The sequence below is a fragment of the Salmo salar genome, chromosome 11, assembly GCF_965601325.2.
Source record: "Salmo salar chromosome 11, fSalSal1, whole genome shotgun sequence".
Taxonomy (NCBI): domain Eukaryota; kingdom Metazoa; phylum Chordata; class Actinopteri; order Salmoniformes; family Salmonidae; genus Salmo; species Salmo salar.
Window position 1 is genome coordinate 5,764,578 of NC_138301.1, and position 19,977 is coordinate 5,784,554.

The 19,977-nt window shown below is 39.8% G+C and overlaps 1 protein-coding gene across 50 annotated transcripts in view; it reads left to right on the forward strand.

The window, feature by feature from the left end:
• si:ch211-266g18.10 (uncharacterized) overlaps positions 1-19,977 on the forward strand; it is a 244,924-nt gene that overhangs the window by 207,414 nt on the left and 17,533 nt on the right. For 45 of the 50 annotated variants that reach the window (XM_082957684.1, XM_082957672.1, XM_082957646.1 and 42 more), the window contains 6 exons: positions 5,210-5,251; positions 8,965-9,009; positions 9,271-9,318; positions 11,089-11,136; positions 11,253-11,300; positions 18,570-18,611. In XM_082957684.1, coding sequence (XP_082813810.1) covers positions 5,210-5,251; positions 8,965-9,009; positions 9,271-9,318; positions 11,089-11,136; positions 11,253-11,300; positions 18,570-18,611 — 273 coding nt within the window. The remainder of the gene's footprint in view (positions 1-5,209; positions 5,252-8,964; positions 9,010-9,270; positions 9,319-11,088; positions 11,137-11,252; positions 11,301-18,569; positions 18,612-19,977) is intronic. The other 5 variants (XM_082957654.1, XM_082957658.1, XM_082957679.1 and 2 more) reach the window with 2 other exon arrangements.

Here is a 19,977-nt window from a genome sequence, read left to right on the forward strand (position 1 = left end):
TTATTGAGTGTTGCAGTCATTTCAGTCGCTGTAGTAGATGTATAGTCTTGAGTCATCCGCATACATAGAAACTCTGGCTTTCCTCAAAGGGCCTAGACAGCTCTCTTGGAGAATTCCTGATTCTACGTGGATTATGTTGGAGAGGCTTCCATTAAAGAACACCCTCTGTGTTCTGTTAGACAGGTAACTCTTTATCCACAATATAGCAGCGTGTGTAAAGCCATAACACATACGTTTTGCCAGCAGCAGACTATGATCGATAATGTCAAAGGCTGCACTGAAATCTAACAAAACAGAAACCACCATCTTTTTATCATAAATTTCACATAGCCAATTTGTGTATGTGCTGTGCTTGTTGATTGTCCTTCTCTAAGCATGCTGAAAGTGAGTTGTGAATTTGTTTATTGTAAAATAGCATTGTATCTGGTCAAACAATTTTTTCCAAAAGTTTACTAAGGGTTAATAACAGGCTGATTGGTCGGCTATTTGAGCCAGCTTTACTATTCTTAGGTAGCGGAATTAATTTAGCTTCCCTCCAAGCCTGAGGGCACACACTTTCTAGTATTCTTCAATTGAAGATGTGGCAAATAGGAGTGGCAATATCGTCCGCTATTATCTTCCATCCAAGTTGTCAGACCGCGGTGGCTTGTCATCGTTAATAGACAACAATAATTTTTTGTTCACCTCTTCCACACTAACTTTACGGAATTTATAAGTTCAATGCTTGTCTCTCATAATTTGGTCAGATATACTTGGATGTGTATTGTCAGCGTTTGTTGCTGGCATGTTATATCTAATTTTGCTAATCTTGCCAATGAAAAAATCATTAAAGTAGTTGGCAATATCAGTTGTTGTGATGAATAAGCCATCTGTTTCAATGAATGATGGAGCTGAGTTTGTCTTTTTTCCCAGAATTTCATTTAAGGCGCTCAAAAATGTTTTACTATCATTCTTTATTTCATTTATCTTGGTTTCATAGTGTAGTTTCTTCTTCTTTTTATTCAGTTAAGTCACATGTTTTCTCAATGATTTCTGCAATAAGTTTGCCAATCGGTTGTGCAGCCAGACTTATTTGCCATTCCTTTTGCCTCATCCCTCTCAACCATACAATTTTTCAATTCCTCATCAATCCACAGGGATTTAACTGTTTTACAGTCATTTGCTTAAAAGGTGCATGCTTACTAGCAACTGGAATAAGCAATTTCATAAATGTGTCAAGTGCAATGTCTGTTTGCTCCTCATTACACATGGACCAACAGATATTCTTTACATTAATAACATAGGAATCACTACAAAACGTATTGTATGACCACTTATACACTATATTAGGCCCAGACTTTGGAACGTTGGTTTTCCTTGATATGGCTACTATATTGTGATCACTACATCCGATGGATCTTGAAACTGCTTTCAAGAAAATATCTGCAGCATTCGTGAAGATGTGATCAATAATTTATGATGATTTCATTCCTGTGCTGTTTGTAACTACCCTGGTAGGTTGACTGATAACCTGAACCAGGTTGCAAGCACTGGTTACAGTTTGAAGCTTTTTCTTGAGTGGGCAGCTTGATGAAAGCCAGTCAATATTTAAATCACCCAGAAAATATACCTCTCTGTTGATATCACATACATTATCAAGCATTTCACACATTTTATCCAGATACTGACTGTTAGCACTTAGTGGTCTATAGCAGCTTCCCACCAGAATGGGCTTAAGGTTAAGGTGAGCCATATTACATCAGCAGTATTTGACATGAGATCCTCTCTAACCTTTACAGGAATGTGGTTCTGAATATTAACAGCAAAACCTCCACCATTGCTATTTCTGCTTTTTCTGTATACATTATAACTTTGTATTGCTACCACTGTATCGTCAAAGGTATCATCTAAGTGAGTTTCAGAGATAGTCAGAATATGAATGTAATCTGTTGCTAACAAATTATTGATTTCATGAACCTTGTTTCTTAAAATACATATATTAATGTGGGCTATTTTGAGCACTTTTCTTCTGGGATGCTTACTTGCTTTCATTGCTTTACTGGGAAGCTTAGCAGCAGTAGATGTGCTCATGTTCTTTATGTTAGTGCAGGATGAGCTGCTCACAGTGGACTTCCTCCTAGGGCACGCCGTCTTAGTGCTAACAGTATAAATGTGGTTCATATGCACATGATTACTGCATAAAATAGTTGTATGATTAGTAGAGGCATTCAGGGTGGGTAAAGGGACATCAATTAGTTTACTTATATTGTGTCTACTGATGCCCCTGGTGTAATGTACAATTGCTGAAGCATTATGACAACTATGTGTCACAACAGTAGGGATTCACTGAGCTGGGCTTGAGTCATTGATATGTCATTGTCTCAACGTAGACTTATAGTGCTGTGAAAGGATCCAGGATCCCAAATGATTTGGGTGGATTCCATCCTCCTTATAAAACATGTTTTGTTTCCAAAAGGTGTTGAAGTTGTCAACAAAAGCTACACCCATTGAGCTGCAATAATCACGTAGCCAATTGTGAAGAGAAAGAATCCTGCTAAAGCCTTCAATGCCGCGATTCAGAGATGGCAGAAGGGCAGATATGATGGGTCTTTTGTTAGTGTTTAGCGGATAGTCAATCAACTCTTTAAAATCCAGTTTCAACTGTTCAGAACTGCCCTTCATAATGTCATTAAAACCCACATGGACTACGATAGAATCGATTTCCTTGTCCTGGCGAAGTACTTTCGGGAGCAGCTTAGTAATGTAATTTGCTCGAGCTCCAGGATAAGACATTGTTTTTGCACAAGGAACGGTAACATTTCTTACCATGGAGCAACCCAGAATTACGGCTGGCGAGAAGGACTAGCAAATCCGCCCACTCCCACGCTTCTCAGGATTCGGAGAACCCTTTATGGACGGGAGATAGGCAGGATAACTTTGAGGCCTGCCACATCCAGGGACAGAAGGTTGTTGACTTAGTAGTTGTAGGCATTGCGGTCGCAGACACAGGCACCCCCAGCGACGAAGGTGCAGGAAGATCAGGCTCCAGGACCGCAAAACTATTCACTGTTTGTATTCTCTCCGGGCCTCTCGTTGGGAGTGTATACTGCTTTGTGGGAAGTCGCCATCTTCGGCTTCAACGGCTCGTGACATGCAACCATTGTTGATTGTCTTGCTCCTCTTGCTGAGCTCCTTCTACTCCGCTATCAGATGGGAGAGCTCCGGGCAACTCCGGCCAGTGAAAAGGCGGAGATGCATCCAACAAGCGCAAACGCAGCCCAGCCACTGGCGTTGAAAATGTTAACATTTATCACTCTACGTTTTCCCCAGTTTCTTACGTAGGCTGGCGACCTGCATGATCAATGAAGCCACCCCAAGCCTAAAATCCTCTGCAAGTAAACAATTGCCGCATTGGAACTCCAAGTTGTCCGGTTTATCCCGAAACAGTGCCTAAAAGATACAGCTCCTACCATGCTGGATCCATTAATTTATTTCTCCAGACAAAGAGGGCTCCATTGCAAAACTCATCTGATACCAACTTTGTTAGCTTGATGGCTAACAGCTTAGCGTGTCCGTCAATCAGGCTTAAACCTGTCTGTTAAGGGGCATTCCAGGACAAGATATAGTGGTCCTTGCTGTTAAAAGCTAACCACGTCGTGGAATCCACGCAAAACCTAGTTCTGTATTTGTATTTATTGAATATCGGTTTTGTTTCAATCAAAATTTGATAATTTCTTAAAAGGCCCAGTGCAGTCAAAAATGTGATATTCCTGTTTGTGTGTGTGTATATATACAGTGCATTTGGAAAGTATTCAGACCCCTTTACATTTTCCACATTTTGTTACATTACAGCCTTATTCTGAAATGGATTAAATAAAGACATTTCCTCAGCAATCTACTCACAAAACCCCATAGTGACAAAGTGAAAACAGGTTTTTAGACATTTTTGCAAAAAATAAATACCTTATTTAGACCCTTTGCTATGAGACTTGAAATTGAGCTCAGGTGCATCTTGTTTCCATTGATCATCCTTGATTGGAGTCCACCTGTGGTAAATTAAATTGATTGGACATGATTTGGAAAGGTACACACCTGTCTATAAAAGGTCCCACAGTTGACAGTGCATGTCAGAGCAAAAACCAAGCCAAGAGGTCGAAGTAATGATCTGTAGAGCTCCATGACAGGATTCTGTTGAGGCACAGATCTGGGGAACAATACAAAAAAAATTCTGCAGCATTGAAGGTCCCCAAGAACAGTGGCCTCCATCATTCTTAAATGGAAGAAGTTTGTAACTACCAAGACTCTCGTTAGAGCTGGCTGCCCGGCCAAATTGAGCAATCGGGGAAGAAAGGCCTTGGTCAGGGAGGTGACCAAGAACCCGATGGTCACTCTGACAGAGCTCTAGAGTTCCTATGTGGAGATGGAATAAACTTCCAGAAGGACAACCATCTTTGCAGCACTAACCAATCAAGCATTTATGGTAGAGTGAACTCTTTGGTCTCAATGCCAAGTGTCACGTCTGAAGGAAACCTGGCACCATCCCTACGGTGAAGCATGGTGGTGGCAGCATTATACTGCTGGGATGTTTTTCAGTGGCAGGGACTGGGAGACTAGTCAGGATCGAGGGAAAGATGAACAGAGCAATGTACAGAGAGATCTTTGATGAAAACCTGCTCCAGAGCGCTCAGGACTGGTGCGAAGGTTCACCTTCCAACAGGACAACGACCCTAAGCACACAGCCAAGCACACAGCCATGACAATGCAGGAGTGGCTTCGGGACAAGTTTCTGAATGTGCATGAGAGGCCCAGCCAGAGGCTGGACTTGAACCCGATCTAACATCTCTGGAGAGACCTGAAAATAGCTGTGCAGCGACGTTCCCCATCCACCCTGATAGAGCTTGTGAGGAATGGGAGAAACTCCCCAACTACAGTTTGCCAAGCTTGTAGCGTCATACCCAAGACAATTCTATGCTTTTTGCTTTGTCATTATGGGATATTGTGTGTATATTGATGAGGGGGAAAAAATTATGTAATCAATTTTAGAACAAGACTGTAAGGTAACAAAATGTGGAAAAAGTCAAGGGGTCTGAATACTTTCCGAATATACTGTACATGCTTACAGCAAGTAATGTAATACATGCACTACCACCTATGTTGATGAACAGCACATTGTTTAAATGTAAAGGAATTAGGTACATTGTTCAGATGTTATTATCTCCTGTCAAAGCAGATACTCCCAAAGAAAAGGACAAACCAGTAGCTGTTAAGAAAGGTACTGATAGTGTTTGGCCTCTTAAGAATTCTTTAGAATTTTCTAATGCTCAACTGTGCTTCCTAGGCTTCTTTAGCAGCAACACGGTAACAAGTGATCTGCTGGTTTATCCTTGTGGATTTTTTATTGCAATCAAGCTTAGTTTAGCATGCCGGTGCATGTAATCTCCTGTTAGTAGTGTTTTAAGAAATCCAGCTGTATTGCGTAGCATAGGTCTACATTCAGCCCATTGGTTGCAATTGACTCGTTGGTTTTTATGGGGTTTACTATCATATCCTACCAGCCCTCTTGTTTTAAATTTCCTTTGACCTTTACCCTTTCAGGTGGCCAAATAAGCAACTGTTTTCTTGGAATGTAGAGCCTGTGGCATGGAAAGAGGCTAAAGCTGTGCCTGAAAAGAAAGACAAATGTTATATAGTTGTTACGCCCTTTCAAAAATCACTGTAGCTAGGGCTGGGGTTAATTCCACATATTCTAATTATATTCCATCTCCCTGTAAATTCCATCAATTCATTTCAAATTCCAGGTCAGTCTTAAAGAAATAATTCAATTCCTCTTCATTACAACGTAAGGTACATTCCAAAAATGTAATTCCAAATTCAATATTATCCCAAGCAATTCCACACATTCCATTTCGGAATTCAATTCCCTCAGGCTGTCAGACTGATCATGTCACTGTTCAGGTTGTCCAGCTATACTGGACATATAGGGAAACAAGTTGAAATGATTTAAAACAAATCTTGTAGTACATTTTCTTATACTAAATGTTATTTTTCTATTAACTGGGAAATGCACAAATATTGAATCCCATTATTTTAGAATCCCAAATGAATTCCTATTCAAAGAGTCGAATATCAATACAATTCCAAACCCATAACTTGAAGGTTGTTGCATTTCAAATTGAGTACAATTTAAATTCACCATTTCATGAGTGAATTCAAGTATTAGAATTGAAACGTACACTAAATAAAAATAAACTCAACATGCAACAATTTAAAAGATTTTACTGAGTTACTGTTCATGTAAGGAAATCAGTCAATTGAAATAAATTCATTAGGCCCTAATCTATGGGGTTCACATGACTGGGATATGCATCTCTTGGTCACAGATACCTTAAAAAAAAGGTAGGGCTGTGGATCATTAAACCAGTCAGTGTCTGGCGTGCCTCATGCAGTGCGACACATCTCCTTTGAATAGAGTTGATCAACAGATTGTAGCCTGTGGAATGTTGTCCCACCCCTCTTCAATGGCTGTGCGAAATTGGCGGGAACTAGAATACCCTGTTGAACACGTCGATCCAGAGCATCTCAAACATGCTCAAAGGGATTTTGGCATTTTATTCTTGCAGTGTAATTCTTATTTTTGTGCTCTAAATGTTTTGTATTTTTACGGACAACACAGAGACTGAAGCTACAAAAGACAATATCAAACCAACAGCTCTGAGGAGAGGTTGAGAAATAATTTCTCAACTGATCTGTCTGTAAATTAAACCAATCCAATTTGTGTTTCACTGGAAAATACTCAAATCTAGAGTCTGAGTAGGCCGAACCAGCACCAACAACTCCTTAGCTATGTAATATTTGTCAAAATGTGCATCACCTTGTACACAATCAAGATATCCTTGACGTCTGATAAAAATCTCTTCGTTTATTTCCAAAACAGAAACTTTTCAGGAAATGGAAACGAACACACAATTATGAAACTTCAGAAGCTTTTTTGAATACATTTTCTTGGTCCTAGAGTTATAAAATGTTCAGAGTACATTGAGGGGAGTTACTGCTTTCAATAAATGTCAAAAAAAATAAGATTTTCTCAAATTGAGTTACAAGGTTTTCATCAGATAGCGACGGTATGTTTTGTTTCATATATTTATAAATTAATTCCTTACATCATGAAGTGTTGAAATGTTTAAAACTAGTCAGCAAATGAGATTGGTTAGATGGTGCTCTCTCTTATTGAAGCAGATAATCCCAAAGGAATGGCCCAACCAGTCTCTTTAAAAATAGGTATCCATGTACAGTGGTGTTTGGACGTACATAAGATTTACTAATGCTAAATATATTTTGTGAATTATTAGCTTCCAATTAGAACAATTCAATGCATCTGAAAATTAGCAAAACGATGTGGGAGAAAGTTTTACAATGGCAATTCATTTGCATAGTAAGTCGGGGCCAAATTGTCTGCTTCCTTGCTTCCTTTAAGTTGGTATTTTGGTATTTTATTAGAATCCCCATTAGCTGTTGCAAAAGCAGCAGCTACTCTTCCTGGGGTCCACACAAATAATGAATGTATTTTAAGCGTTACGTAGCTCCCAACACTGAATGAGTGCCTTTTCATATAAAATGAAATACAGTGCCTATAGAAAGTATTCACACCCCTTTCGTTTTCCACATTTTGTTGTGTTACAGCCTGAATTTTAAATGTATTCCATTTAGATTTTGTGTCACTGATTTGCACACAACTGCCTTAATTTTGCTGGACCCCAGGAAGAGTAGCTGCTGCCAAAGCAACAGCTAATGGGGATCCATAATAAATACAAAAAAATACAATACAATACCCCATAATGTCAAAGTGGAATTTTGTTTGTATTATTTTTTTTAAATAAATTAACAAAAATTAACCCATTTCTTATGGTACGAGCAGGTGAAGTTATTAATTACACTTTGGATGGTGTATAAATACACCCGGTCACTACAACGATATAGGCAATTTTCCTAACTCAGTTGCCAGAGAGGAAGGAAAATGCTCAGGGATTTCACCATGAGGCCAATGGTGATTTTATAGGAGTTTCATAGTTTGTATTTGTATTTATTATGCATTCCCATTAGCTGCTCCCAAAGCAGCAGGTACTCTTCCTGGGGTCCAGCAAAATTAAGGCAGTTTATAAAGATTACAATACACACACTGCGTGCCCTCAGGTCCCTACTCCACCAATACCACATATATCCAGTACTAAATCCATATGTATGTATATAGTGTGTATGTTATCGTGTGTGTGTGTGTGTGTGTGTGTGTGTGTGTGTGTGTGTGTGTGTGTGTGTGTGTGTGTGTGTGTGTGTGTGTGTGTGTGTGTGTGTGTGTGTGTGTGTGTGTGTGTGTGTGCCAATGCTTGTGTTGCTTCACAGTCCCCACTGTTCCATAAGGTGTTTTTTTAATCTGTTTCTTAAATCTAATTGTACATCTTGAGTCAGTTACTTGATGTGGAACAGAGTTCCATGCAGTCATGGCTCTATGTAGTACTGTGTGCCTCCGATAGTCTGTTCTGGACTTGGGGACTGTGAAGATAGAGGTGCTTAAGAAATGTAATGCATAATGAAAATGTTGAAATTGAATTACACAAACAGATATTATTCAGACCTCTCCTGCTAAATCATATACTTCCAAAGAAGAGATCAAACCAGTCCGTATACAGAAAGGTATTGATGTTCCGTATCTACAAATGTTTTGGGCTTTTGTAGAATACCTAGATACTTATGCTCATCTTTTGTTTGTTAGCTGTGTTTGTTAGTAGAGTACTGCTCCACTTATCATGGCTTCTCATTGTTTTTTATTCTTGTTTGATTTAGAGTCTGAAGCTTATAAAGGGAAAGCCAAAGTAGCAGCTATAGCAAAATATTGATGGCTCTTATTGCAATATCTTTCCCATTCAGTTCTTCACACATAATATAACTTAATGGGATGCAGTAAAAATATTGTTTTTTCATTTGATTCAGAACCTGCTCTGAAAGAGAAGGCCATGCCAGCCCCTGCAAAGAAAGGTAATAGAACTTACTCCCATTTTTCTTATTGAATAAGTTTATTTGATAACAATCCTAGCATCCTTGGTATTTCATTGTTGTTTACTATGTAACGGTAGCATGTAATTCATGTCTACAGTATATACATTACATTAGATTACCAATTCCCGGATGTCTGACTTTGGGAAACTTTTTTAATAGACATTGTTAGTTGTACTTTATGTCTGCCCTAACCTCCATTATCACTATTATCATAGTACTTAAATTTGTGTCTTTGTTTAGAACGTGAGGCTCCCAACCAAAAGGCCAAACCAGTATCTCATAAGAAAGGTACTGATTCAATTCAAGGTTTTGTTTTTCAGGGAAACGTTCATTTAGCAGAAGATAGAATTACATGTCTTTTCATTTATTTTGATTAAGTTGTGGTGAAATATGTATATTTGCGTAATTTATTGTGTTACTTTATTTTTTAAAACTTTAGGTAATTTAGTATTAATATTTTCTTAACTCTATTTCTTGAGCTGCATTGTTGGTTAAGGGCTTGTAAGTAAGCATTTCACGGTAAGGTCTACCTGTTGTATTCGGCGCATGTGACAAATACAATTTGATTTGATAGTCTTAACATGAACTCCTACTGAATTAAGCATTTCTTGCAGTGAAATTATACACAGGACACGTTTTGACTAAGGAGCGGAGAAATAGGATTTATTTATTTCAGAGAGAATGCAAAATGACTGTGGAGGTGCTGTCTTTATCAGCATCATGAAAGCTGATAGTATTTCAACCACATGAAATTTGCATCCAAGCCGAACTGAAATCTTATCAGAAACAGTTTGGGTTGTTTTCATAGCTTTCAATTTCCTTACAACCAGTCAAACTGATGTCATTTGGAGATTTTGCACAGAAAATCCCGTTTTTTATAAAAATGTTATGGATTTGATCCCTGATCCCTAGCCTAGAAACCTATTTAAATAAAGTCTCTGACTGTAGCCTACAGCGCATTTTCTATATTAGCAGGTTAGTGTCGGGTGCAGGCCACAGGTTTTCACTTTATCAACTGTAGTCAGGCGGATGCAGATGGGTTATTAGTAATTGCGAGAGAGTGCAGAGATGAACAACCAGCTGACCAGCGCACCAATAGTGCCTACCACTGGGATTGAATACGTGACCCTCGGAGTGGGAGTCTGCAGTTTAAAGGCCCATCCACCATCCCCTAGCAAGCTGCAATCCTACTCGACGGTCATTTTTTTAAATGTTTTTATTTTACCTTTATTTAAGTAGGCAAGTCAGTTAAGAACAAATTCTTATTTTCAATGAAGGCCTAGGAACAGTGGGTTAACTGCCTTGTTCAGGGGCAAGAACAACACATATTTACCGTGTCAGCTCAAAGATTCGATCTTGCAACCTTTCGGTTACTAATCTAATGCTCTAACCACTAGGCTACCTGCCGCCCCTAAGTAACGTTAATAGGCGCTCACATTGCCCCTAGTGGACTGTATAGCTTCCACATTTCGCCAGGTCCAAATGTAATCTGGAACCTGCAGAATCGGCACCTTCTGGCGTATTCCATAAGAGAATGGGCTGGTTTTATGTTTCATTAAATCAGAGTCCCCTACAAACAAGAGAGCTGTGATCAATATAGTTTAATATAAACACCATTTGTTTTAGTTAATTTTAATAACCAGAATCAGAACCAGGAATCCCCTTCAAAAGGTATTGATTTATTTCAGATTCATCTTCTTTTTTTTTTACAAAGTAAAGTTTTTGTGAAAGTGTTCGGTCTGTTTTTACATGTACATACTATGTACAGTAGATTGCATATGGTTTATATATACTGAGAAATTATATATTTTCCCTTCAATATACAACCGCTATCCTCCCCTCACAGCCTACATTGTCAATCAACACTACACAATATTTGACTCAAATGTAATGTTTGCATGACTTTGTAATGTTTTGTCATTTCACAAAAATGTGTGAAATAATCAGCTTTAGGACTAGCAAAATCATCTTGTCCTAAAGCTGATGTTTTTATCGCACCTTCAGTTAAGAGCCGTGCTGTAATAATGCTATGTCATTTCTTGTTCCTACTTGATTCAGAACCTGAGGGTGTGAAAGAGATGGACAAACCAGACCCTCTTAAGAAAGGTACAGTATATGGATTTAGTTTCCATGCTCACCCATTCATGTCTTCTGTCAACTCAATACCCTTCGACTGTTATTTAGATAGGGTCTCATTCAAAACTGTTCTGTATTTGACCTAGAACCTGAAGCTACAAAAAAGAAGGCTAACCCAGCAACTGTAACGAAAGGTACAGGTGTCGTTTTTGTTCATTTGAATCACTGTTGGATCTCTGTTTTCATGTCCTCCGGATCTGATGACACCTGGATATAGCTTAGCTTTCTATATGTACAGCGCCTTCAGAAAGTATCGACACCCCTTAACTTTTTCCACATTTTGTTGTGTTACAAAGTGAGATTAAAAAAGATCTAATTGTCATTTATTTGTCAACGATCTACACAAAATACGCTGTAATATCAAAGTGGAAGAAAAATTCTAACATTTGTGAAAACAATATGAAACACAATACACTAACATATCTTGAAGAATCACCTTTGGCAGCAATTACAGCTCTGAGTCTTTCGTGGTATTTTGTATTCGTATATATTATGGATCCCACTCTTCCTGTGGTTCAGCAAATTTAAGGCAGTTTATACAATTTTAAAAACATTACAATACATTCAGACTGTGTGCCCTCAGGCCTCTACTCTACCACTACCACATATATACAGTACAAAATCCATATGTACAAGTATGTATAGTGCGTATGCTATCGTGTGTGTGTGTATGCGCCTGTGTTTGTGTTGCGTCACAGTCCCCACTGTTCCATAGGGTGTTTTATTAATCTGTTTTTTAAATCAAATTTTACTGCTTGCATGAGTTACTTGATGTGGAGTAGAGTTCCATGTAATCATGGCTCTATTTAGTACTGTGCACCTTCCATAGTCTGTTCTGGACTTGGGGACTGTGAAGAGACCTCTTGTGGCATGTCTTGTGGGGTATGCATGGGTGTCCCAGTAGTTCAAACAGACAGCTCGGTGCATTCAACATTTCAATACCTCTCATAAACACAAGCAGTGAAGAAGTCGATCTCTCCTCCACTTTGAGCTAGGTGAGATTGACATGCATATTATTAATATTTGCTCTCTGTGTACATCCAAATGCCAGCTGTGCTGCCCTGTTCTGAACCAATTGCAATTTTCCTAAGTCCTTTTTTGTGGCACCTGACCACACGACTGAACAGTAGTCTAGGTGCGACAAAACTAGGGCCTGTAGGACCTGCCTTGTTGACAAGTGCTGACAAGAAGGTAGAGCAGCGCCTCATCATAGACATACTTCTCCCCATCTTAGCTACTGTTGTGTCAATATGTTTGACCATGACAGTTTACAATCCAGGGAATCTCCAAGCTGTTTAGTCACCTCAACTTGCTCAATTTACACATTATTTATTACAAGATTTAGTTGAGGTTTAGGGTTTAGTGAATGATTTGTCCCAAATACAATGCATTTAGTTTTAGAAATATTTATTTAACTTATTCCTTGCCATCCACTCTGAAACTAACTGCAACTCTTTATTGAGTGTTGCAGTCATTTCAGTCGCTGTAGTAGATGTATAGTCTTGAGTCATCCGCATACATAGAAACTCTGGCTTTCCTCAAAGGGCCTAGACAGCTCTCTTGGAGAATTCCTGATTCTACGTGGATTATGTTGGAGAGGCTTCCATTAAAGAACACCCTCTGTGTTCTGTTAGACAGGTAACTCTTTATCCACAATATAGCAGCGTGTGTAAAGCCATAACACATACGTATTGCCAGCAGCAGACTATGATCGATAATGTCAAAGGCTGCTCTGAAATCTAACAAAACAGAAACCACCATCTTTTTATCATAAATTTCACATAGCCAATTTGTGTATGTGCTGTGCTTGTTGATTGTCCTTCTCTAAGCATGCTGAAAGTGAGTTGTGGATTTGTTTATTGTAAAATAGCATTGTATCTGGTCAAACAATTTTTTCCAAAAGTTTACTAAGGGTTAATAACAGGCTGATTGGTCGGCTATTTGAGCCAGCTTTACTATTCTTAGTTAGCGGAATTAATTTAGCTTCCCTCCAAGCCTGAGGGCACACACTTTCTAGTATTCTTCAATTGAAGATGTGGCAAATAGGAGTGGCAATATCGTCCGCTGTTATCTTCCATCCAAGTTGTCAGACCGTGGTGGCTTGTCATCGTTAATAGACAACAATAATTTTTTGTTCACCTCTTCCACACTAACTTTACGGAATTTATAAGTTCAATGCTTGTCTCTCATAATTTGGTCAGATATACTTGGATGTGTATTGTCAGCGTTTGTTGCTGGCATGTTATATCTAATTTTGCTAATCTTGCCAATGAAAAAATCATTAAAGTAGTTGGCAATATCAGTTGTTGTGATGAATAAGCCATCTGTTTCAATGAATGATGGAGCTGAGTTTGTCTTTTTTCCCAGAATTTCATTTAAGGCGCTCAATTTTTTTTTACTATCATTCTTTATTTCATTTATCTTGGTTTCATAGTGTAGTTTCTTCTTCTTTTTATTCAGTTAAGTCACATGATTTCTCAATGATTTCTGCAATAAGTTTGCCAATCGGTTGTGCAGCCAGACTTATTTGCCATTCCTTTTGCCTCATCCCTCTCAACCATACAATTTTTCAATTCCTCATCAATCCACAGGGATTTAACTGTTTTACAGTCATTTGCTTAAAAGGTGCATGCTTACTAGCAACTGGAATAAGCAATTTCATAAATGTGTCAAGTGCAATGTCTGTTTGCTCCTCATTACACATGGACCAACAGATATTCTTTACATTAATAACATAGGAATCACTACAAAACGTATTGTATGACCACTTATACACTATATTAGGCCCAGACTTTGGAACGTTGGTTTTCCTTGATATGGCTACTATATTGTGATCACTACATCCGATGGATCTTGAAACTGCTTTCAAGAAAATATCTGCAGCATTCGTGAAGATGTGATCAATAATTTATGATAATTTCATTCCTGTGCTGTTTGTAACTACCCTGGTAGGTTGACTGATAACCTGAACCAGGTTGCAAGCACTGGTTACAGTTTGAAGCTTTTTCTTGAGTGGGCAGCTTGATGAAAGCCAGTCAATATTTAAATCACCCAGAAAATATACCTCTCTGTTGATATCACATACATTATCAAGCATTTCACACATTTTATCCAGATACTGACTGTTAGCACTTAGTGGTCTATAGCAGCTTCCCACCAGAATGGGCTTAAGGTTAAGGTGAGCCATATTACATCAGCAGTATTTGACATGAGATCCTCTCTAACCTTTACAGGAATGTGGTTCTGAATATTAACAGCAAAACCTCCACCATTGCTATTTCTGCTTTTTCTGTATACATTATAACTTTGTATTGCTACCACTGTATCGTCAAAGGTATTATCTAAGTGAGTTTCAGAGATAGTCAGAATATGAATGTAATCTGTTGCTAACAAATTATTGATTTCATGAACCTTGTTTCTTAAAATACATATATTAATGTGGGCTATTTTGAGCACTTTTCTTCTGGGATGCTTACTTGCTTTCATTGCTTTACTGGGAAGCTTAGCAGCAGTAGATGTGCTCATGTTCTTTATGTTAGTGCAGGATGAGCTGCTCACAGTGGACTTCCTCCTAGGGCACACCGTCTTAGTGCTAACAGTATAAATGTGGTTCATATGCACATGATTACTGCATATAATAGTTGTATGATTAGTAGAGGCATTCAGGGCGGGTAAAGGGACATCAATTAGTTTACTTATATTGTGTCTACTGATGCCCCTGGTGTAATGTACAATTGCTGAAGCATTAAGACAACTATGTGTCACAACAGTAGGGATTCACTGAGCTGGGCTTGAGTCATTGATATGTCATTGTCTCAACGTAGACTTATAGTGCTGTGAAAGGATCCAGGATCCCAAATGATTTGGGTGGATTCCATCCTCCTTATAAAACATGTTTTGTTTCCAAAAGGTGTTGAAGTTGTCAACAAAAGCTACACCCATTGAGCTGCAATAATCACGTAGCCAATTGTGAAGAGAAAGAATCCTGCTAAAGCCTTCAATGCCGCGATTCAGAGATGGCAGAGGGGCAGATATGATGGGTCTTTTGTTAGTGTTTAGCGGATAGTCAATCAACTCTTTAAAATCCAGTTTCAACTGTTCAGAACTGCCCTTCATAATGTCATTAAAACCCACATGGACTACGATAGAATCGATTTCCTTGTCCTGGCGTAGTACTTTCGGGAGCAGCTTAGTAATGTAATTTGCTCGAGCTCCAGTATAAGACATTGTTTTTGCACAAGGAACGGTAACATTTCTTACCATGGAGCAACCCAGAATTACGGCTGGCGAGAAGGACTAGCAAATCCGCCCACTCCCACGCTTCTCAGGATTCGGAGAACCCTTTATGGACGGGAGATAGGCAGGATAACTTTGAGGCTTGCCACATCCAGGGACAGAAGGTTGTTGACTTAGTAGTTGTAGGCATTGCGGTCGCAGACACAGGCACCCCCAGCGACGAAGGTGCAGGAAGATCAGGCTCCAGGACCGCAAAACTATTCACTGTTTGTATTCTCTCCGGGCCTCTCGTTGGGAGTGTATACTGCTTTGTGGGAAGTCGCCATCTTCGGCTTCAACGGCTCGTGACATGCAACCATTGTTGATTGTCTTGCTCCTCTTGCTGAGCTCCTTCTACTCCGCTATCAGATGGGAGAGCTCCGGGCAACTCCGGCCAGTGAAAAGGCGGAGATGCATCCAACAAGCGCAAACGCAGCCCAGCCACTGGCGTTGAAAATGTTAACATTTATCACTCTACGTTTTCCCCAGTTTCTTACGTAGGCTGGCGACCTGCATGATCAATGAAGCCACCCCAAGCCTAAAATCCTCTGCAAGTAAACAATTGCCGCATTGGAACTCCAAGTTGTCCGGTTTATCCCGAAACAGTGCCTAAAAGATACAGCTCCTACCATGCTGGATCCATTAATTTATTTCTCCAGACAAAGAGGGCTCCATTGCAAAACTCATCTGATACCAACTTTGTTAGCTTGATGGCTAACAGCTTAGCGTGTCCGTCAATCAGGCTTAAACCTGTCTGTTAAGGGGCATTCCAGGACAAGATATAGTGGTCCTTGCTGTTAAAAGCTAACCACGTCGTGGAATCCACGCAAAACCTAGTTCTGTATTTGTATTTATTGAATATCGGTTTTGTTTCAATCAAAATTAACAAACCAAGTGTTTTCCAGTATACAATGTTCAGCTGCGCACTCTGATGACGTGACGTGAATTTGCTTTGAGAAGGTATCTCTGGCAGTAAGTCTCTAAATGCTTTCCACACCTGGATTGTGCAACATTTGCCCATTATTCTTTACAAAATTCTTCAAGCTCTGTTGATCATTGCTAGACAACCATTTTCAGGTCTTGCCATAGATTTTCAATCAGATTTAAGGAACTCAGGAACATTCATTGTCTTATTGTAAAGCAACTCCAGTGTAGATTTGGCCTTGTATTTTAGGTTATTGTCCTAATGAAAGATGAATTAATCCCCCAGTGTCTATTGGAACGCAGACTGAACCAGGTTTCCCTCTATGATTTTGCCTGTGCTTAGCTCCATTCTGTTTATTTTTTATCCTGAAAAACTCCCCGGTCCAATTACAAGCATACCCGTAACATGATACAGCCACTACTATGCTTAAAAATATGGGGGGTGGTACTCAGTAATATGTCGTATTTGCCCCAAACATAACACTTTGTATTCAGAACAAAAAGTAAAAATTGCTTTGCCATATTCTTTGCAGTATTACATTAGTGCCTTTTTGTAAACAGGATGCATGCTTTGGAATATTTATATTCAGTGTAGGCTTCCTTCTTTTCACTCTGTCAATTAGGTTAGTATTGTGCAGTAACTACAATGTATTTGATCCATCCTGTTTTCTCCCATCACAACCATTAAACTCTGTAACTGTTTTAAAGTCACCATTGGCCTCATGGTGAAATCTCTGAGCGGTTTCCTTCCTCTCGGGCAACTGAGTTAGGAAAGACACCTGTATCTTTGTAGTTATTGAGGGTATTGATACATCATTTGTTGCGCCATCTGTTGCACCTATTGCTGTTGCGCCTTCTTCACCACACTGTCTGTGTGGGTGGACCATTTCGGTTTGTCAGTGATGTGTACGCCTAGGAACTTGAAGCTTTCCACTTTCTCCACTGCGGTCCCGTCGAAGTGGATAGGGGGGTGCTCCCTCTGCCTCTTTCCTGAAGTCTGCGATCAGCTCCTTTGTTTTGTTGACGTTGAGTGAGAGGTTATTTTCCTGGCACCACACTCCCAGAGCCATCACCTCCTCCTTGTAGGCTGTCTTGTTATTGTTGGTAATCAGGCCTAGCACTGTTGTGTTGTCTGCAAACTTGATGATTGAGTTGGAGGCGTGCATGGCCATGCAGTCATGGGTGAACAGGGAGTACAGGAGGGGGCTAGGCACGCCCCAGTGTTGAGAATCAGCAAGGTGGAGGTGTTGTTTCCTATCTTCACCACTTGGGGGTGGCCTGTCAGGAAGTCCAGGACCTAGTTGCGCAGGGCGGGGTTCAGACCCAGGGCCTCGAGCTTAATGATGAGCTTGGAGGGTAATATGGTGTTGAATGCTGAGCTATAGTCAATGAACAGCATTCTTACATAGGTATTCCTCTTGTCCAGATGGGATAGGGCAGTGTGCAGTGCGATGGTCTGTGGATCTAGTGGGGCGGTGTTTGAAATTAGCTGTTCGACTGAGGGACCTTACAGATAATTGTATGTGTGGGGCCCAGAGATGAGGTAGTCATAAAAAAATTATGTTAGACACTATTATTGCACAGAGTCCATGCAACTTATGTAACTTGTTAAGCAAGTGTTCACTCCTGAACTTAATTAGGATTGCCATAACAAAGAGGTTGAATACTTATTGACTCAAGACATTTCAGCATTTCATTTTTAATTAATAACAATTCCAAAAAACATAATTCCACTTTGACATTATGGGTTATTGTGTGTAGGCCAGTGACAAAAAAAATAAATGTAATCAATATTAAATTCACGTTGTAATACAACAAAAATGTGGAAAAAGTCAAGGGGTGTGAATTCTTTCTGAAGGCTCTGTATGTTCTCTGTGTATGTTTTTTAATACTGTGAAATAATTTTTTGTAACATAACAAAACAATATACATAATAGATTCACACCGCTTTTGATAACTTTACAGAACTATACAACCCCTTTAGACAAACATTGAAATCAGTGGAGGCTGCTGAGCGGAGGACAGCTCACAATAATGGCTGTAATGGGAATCAATGGAATGGTATCAACCACATGGAAACCATGTGTTTGAAGTGTTTGATGTCATTCCATTGACTCTATTCCAGACATTATTATGAGCCGTCCACCCCTCAGCAGCCTCCACTGACTGAAATGTATGCTAACACTTATTTCCTATACTACCAGTGGTTTCCAAAGAGACGGCCAAACATGTCCCTGTAAAGACAGGTATTTACGTAGTGTTCAACTGCTGACGTTAAGCTGCATTTAAGCTTTTTCATGTAACAAAGCATTTTTTCTGAGGGGCTGCCAAAATTTGATAATTTCTTAAAAGGCCCAGTGCAGTCAAAAATGTGATATTCCTGTTTGTGTGTGTGTATATATACAGTGCATTTGGAAAGTATTCAGACCCCTTTACATTTTCCACATTTTGTTACATTACAGCCTTATTCTGAAATGGATTAAATAAAGACATTTCCTCAGCAATCTACTCACAAAACCCCATAGTGACAAAGTGAAAACAGGTTTTTAGACATTTTTGCAAAAAATAAATACCTTATTTAGACCCTTTGCTATGAGACTTGAAATTGAGCTCAGGTGCATCTTGTTTCCATTGATCATCCTTGATTGGAGTCCACCTGTGGTAAATTAAATTGATTGGACATGATTTGGAAAGGTACACACCTGTCTATATAAGGTCCCACAGTTGACAGTGCATGTCAGAGCAAAAACCAAGCCAAGAGGTCGAAGTAATGATCTGTAGAGCTCCATGACAGGATTCTGTCGAGGCACAGATCTGGGGAAGAATACAAAAAAAATTCTGCAGCATTGAAGGTCCCCAAGAACAGTGGCCTCCATCATTCTTAAATGGAAGAAGTTTGTAACTACCAAGACTCTCGTTAGAGCTGGCTGCCCGGCCAAATTGAGCAATCGGGGAAGAAAGGCCTTGGTCAGGGAGGTGACCAAGAACCCGATGGTCACTCTGACAGAGCTCTAGAGTTCCTATGTGGAGATGGAATAAACTTCCAGAAGGACAACCATCTTTGCAGCACTAACCAATCAAGCATTTATGGTAGAGTGAAGTCTTTGGTCTCAATGCCAAGTGTCACGTCTGAAGGAAACCTGGCACCATCCCTACGGTGAAGCATGGTGGTGGCAGCATTATACTGCTGGGATGTTTTTCAGTGGCAGGGACTGGGAGACTAGTCAGGATCGAGGGAAAGATGAACAGAGCAATGTACAGAGAGATCTTTGATGAAAACCTGCTCCAGAGCGCTCAGGACTGGTGCGAAGGTTCACCTTCCAACAGGACAACGACCCTAAGCACACAGCCAAGCACACAGCCATGACAATGCAGGAGTGGCTTCGGGACAAGTTTCTGAATGTGCATGAGAGGCCCAGCCAGAGGCTGGACTTGAACCCGATCTAACATCTCTGGAGAGACCTGAAAATAGCTGTGCAGCGACGTTCCCCATCCACCCTGATAGAGCTTGTGAGGAATGGGAGAAACTCCCCAACTACAGTTTGCCAAGCTTGTAGCGTCATACCCAAGACAATTCTATGCTTTTTGCTTTGTCATTATGGGATATTGTGT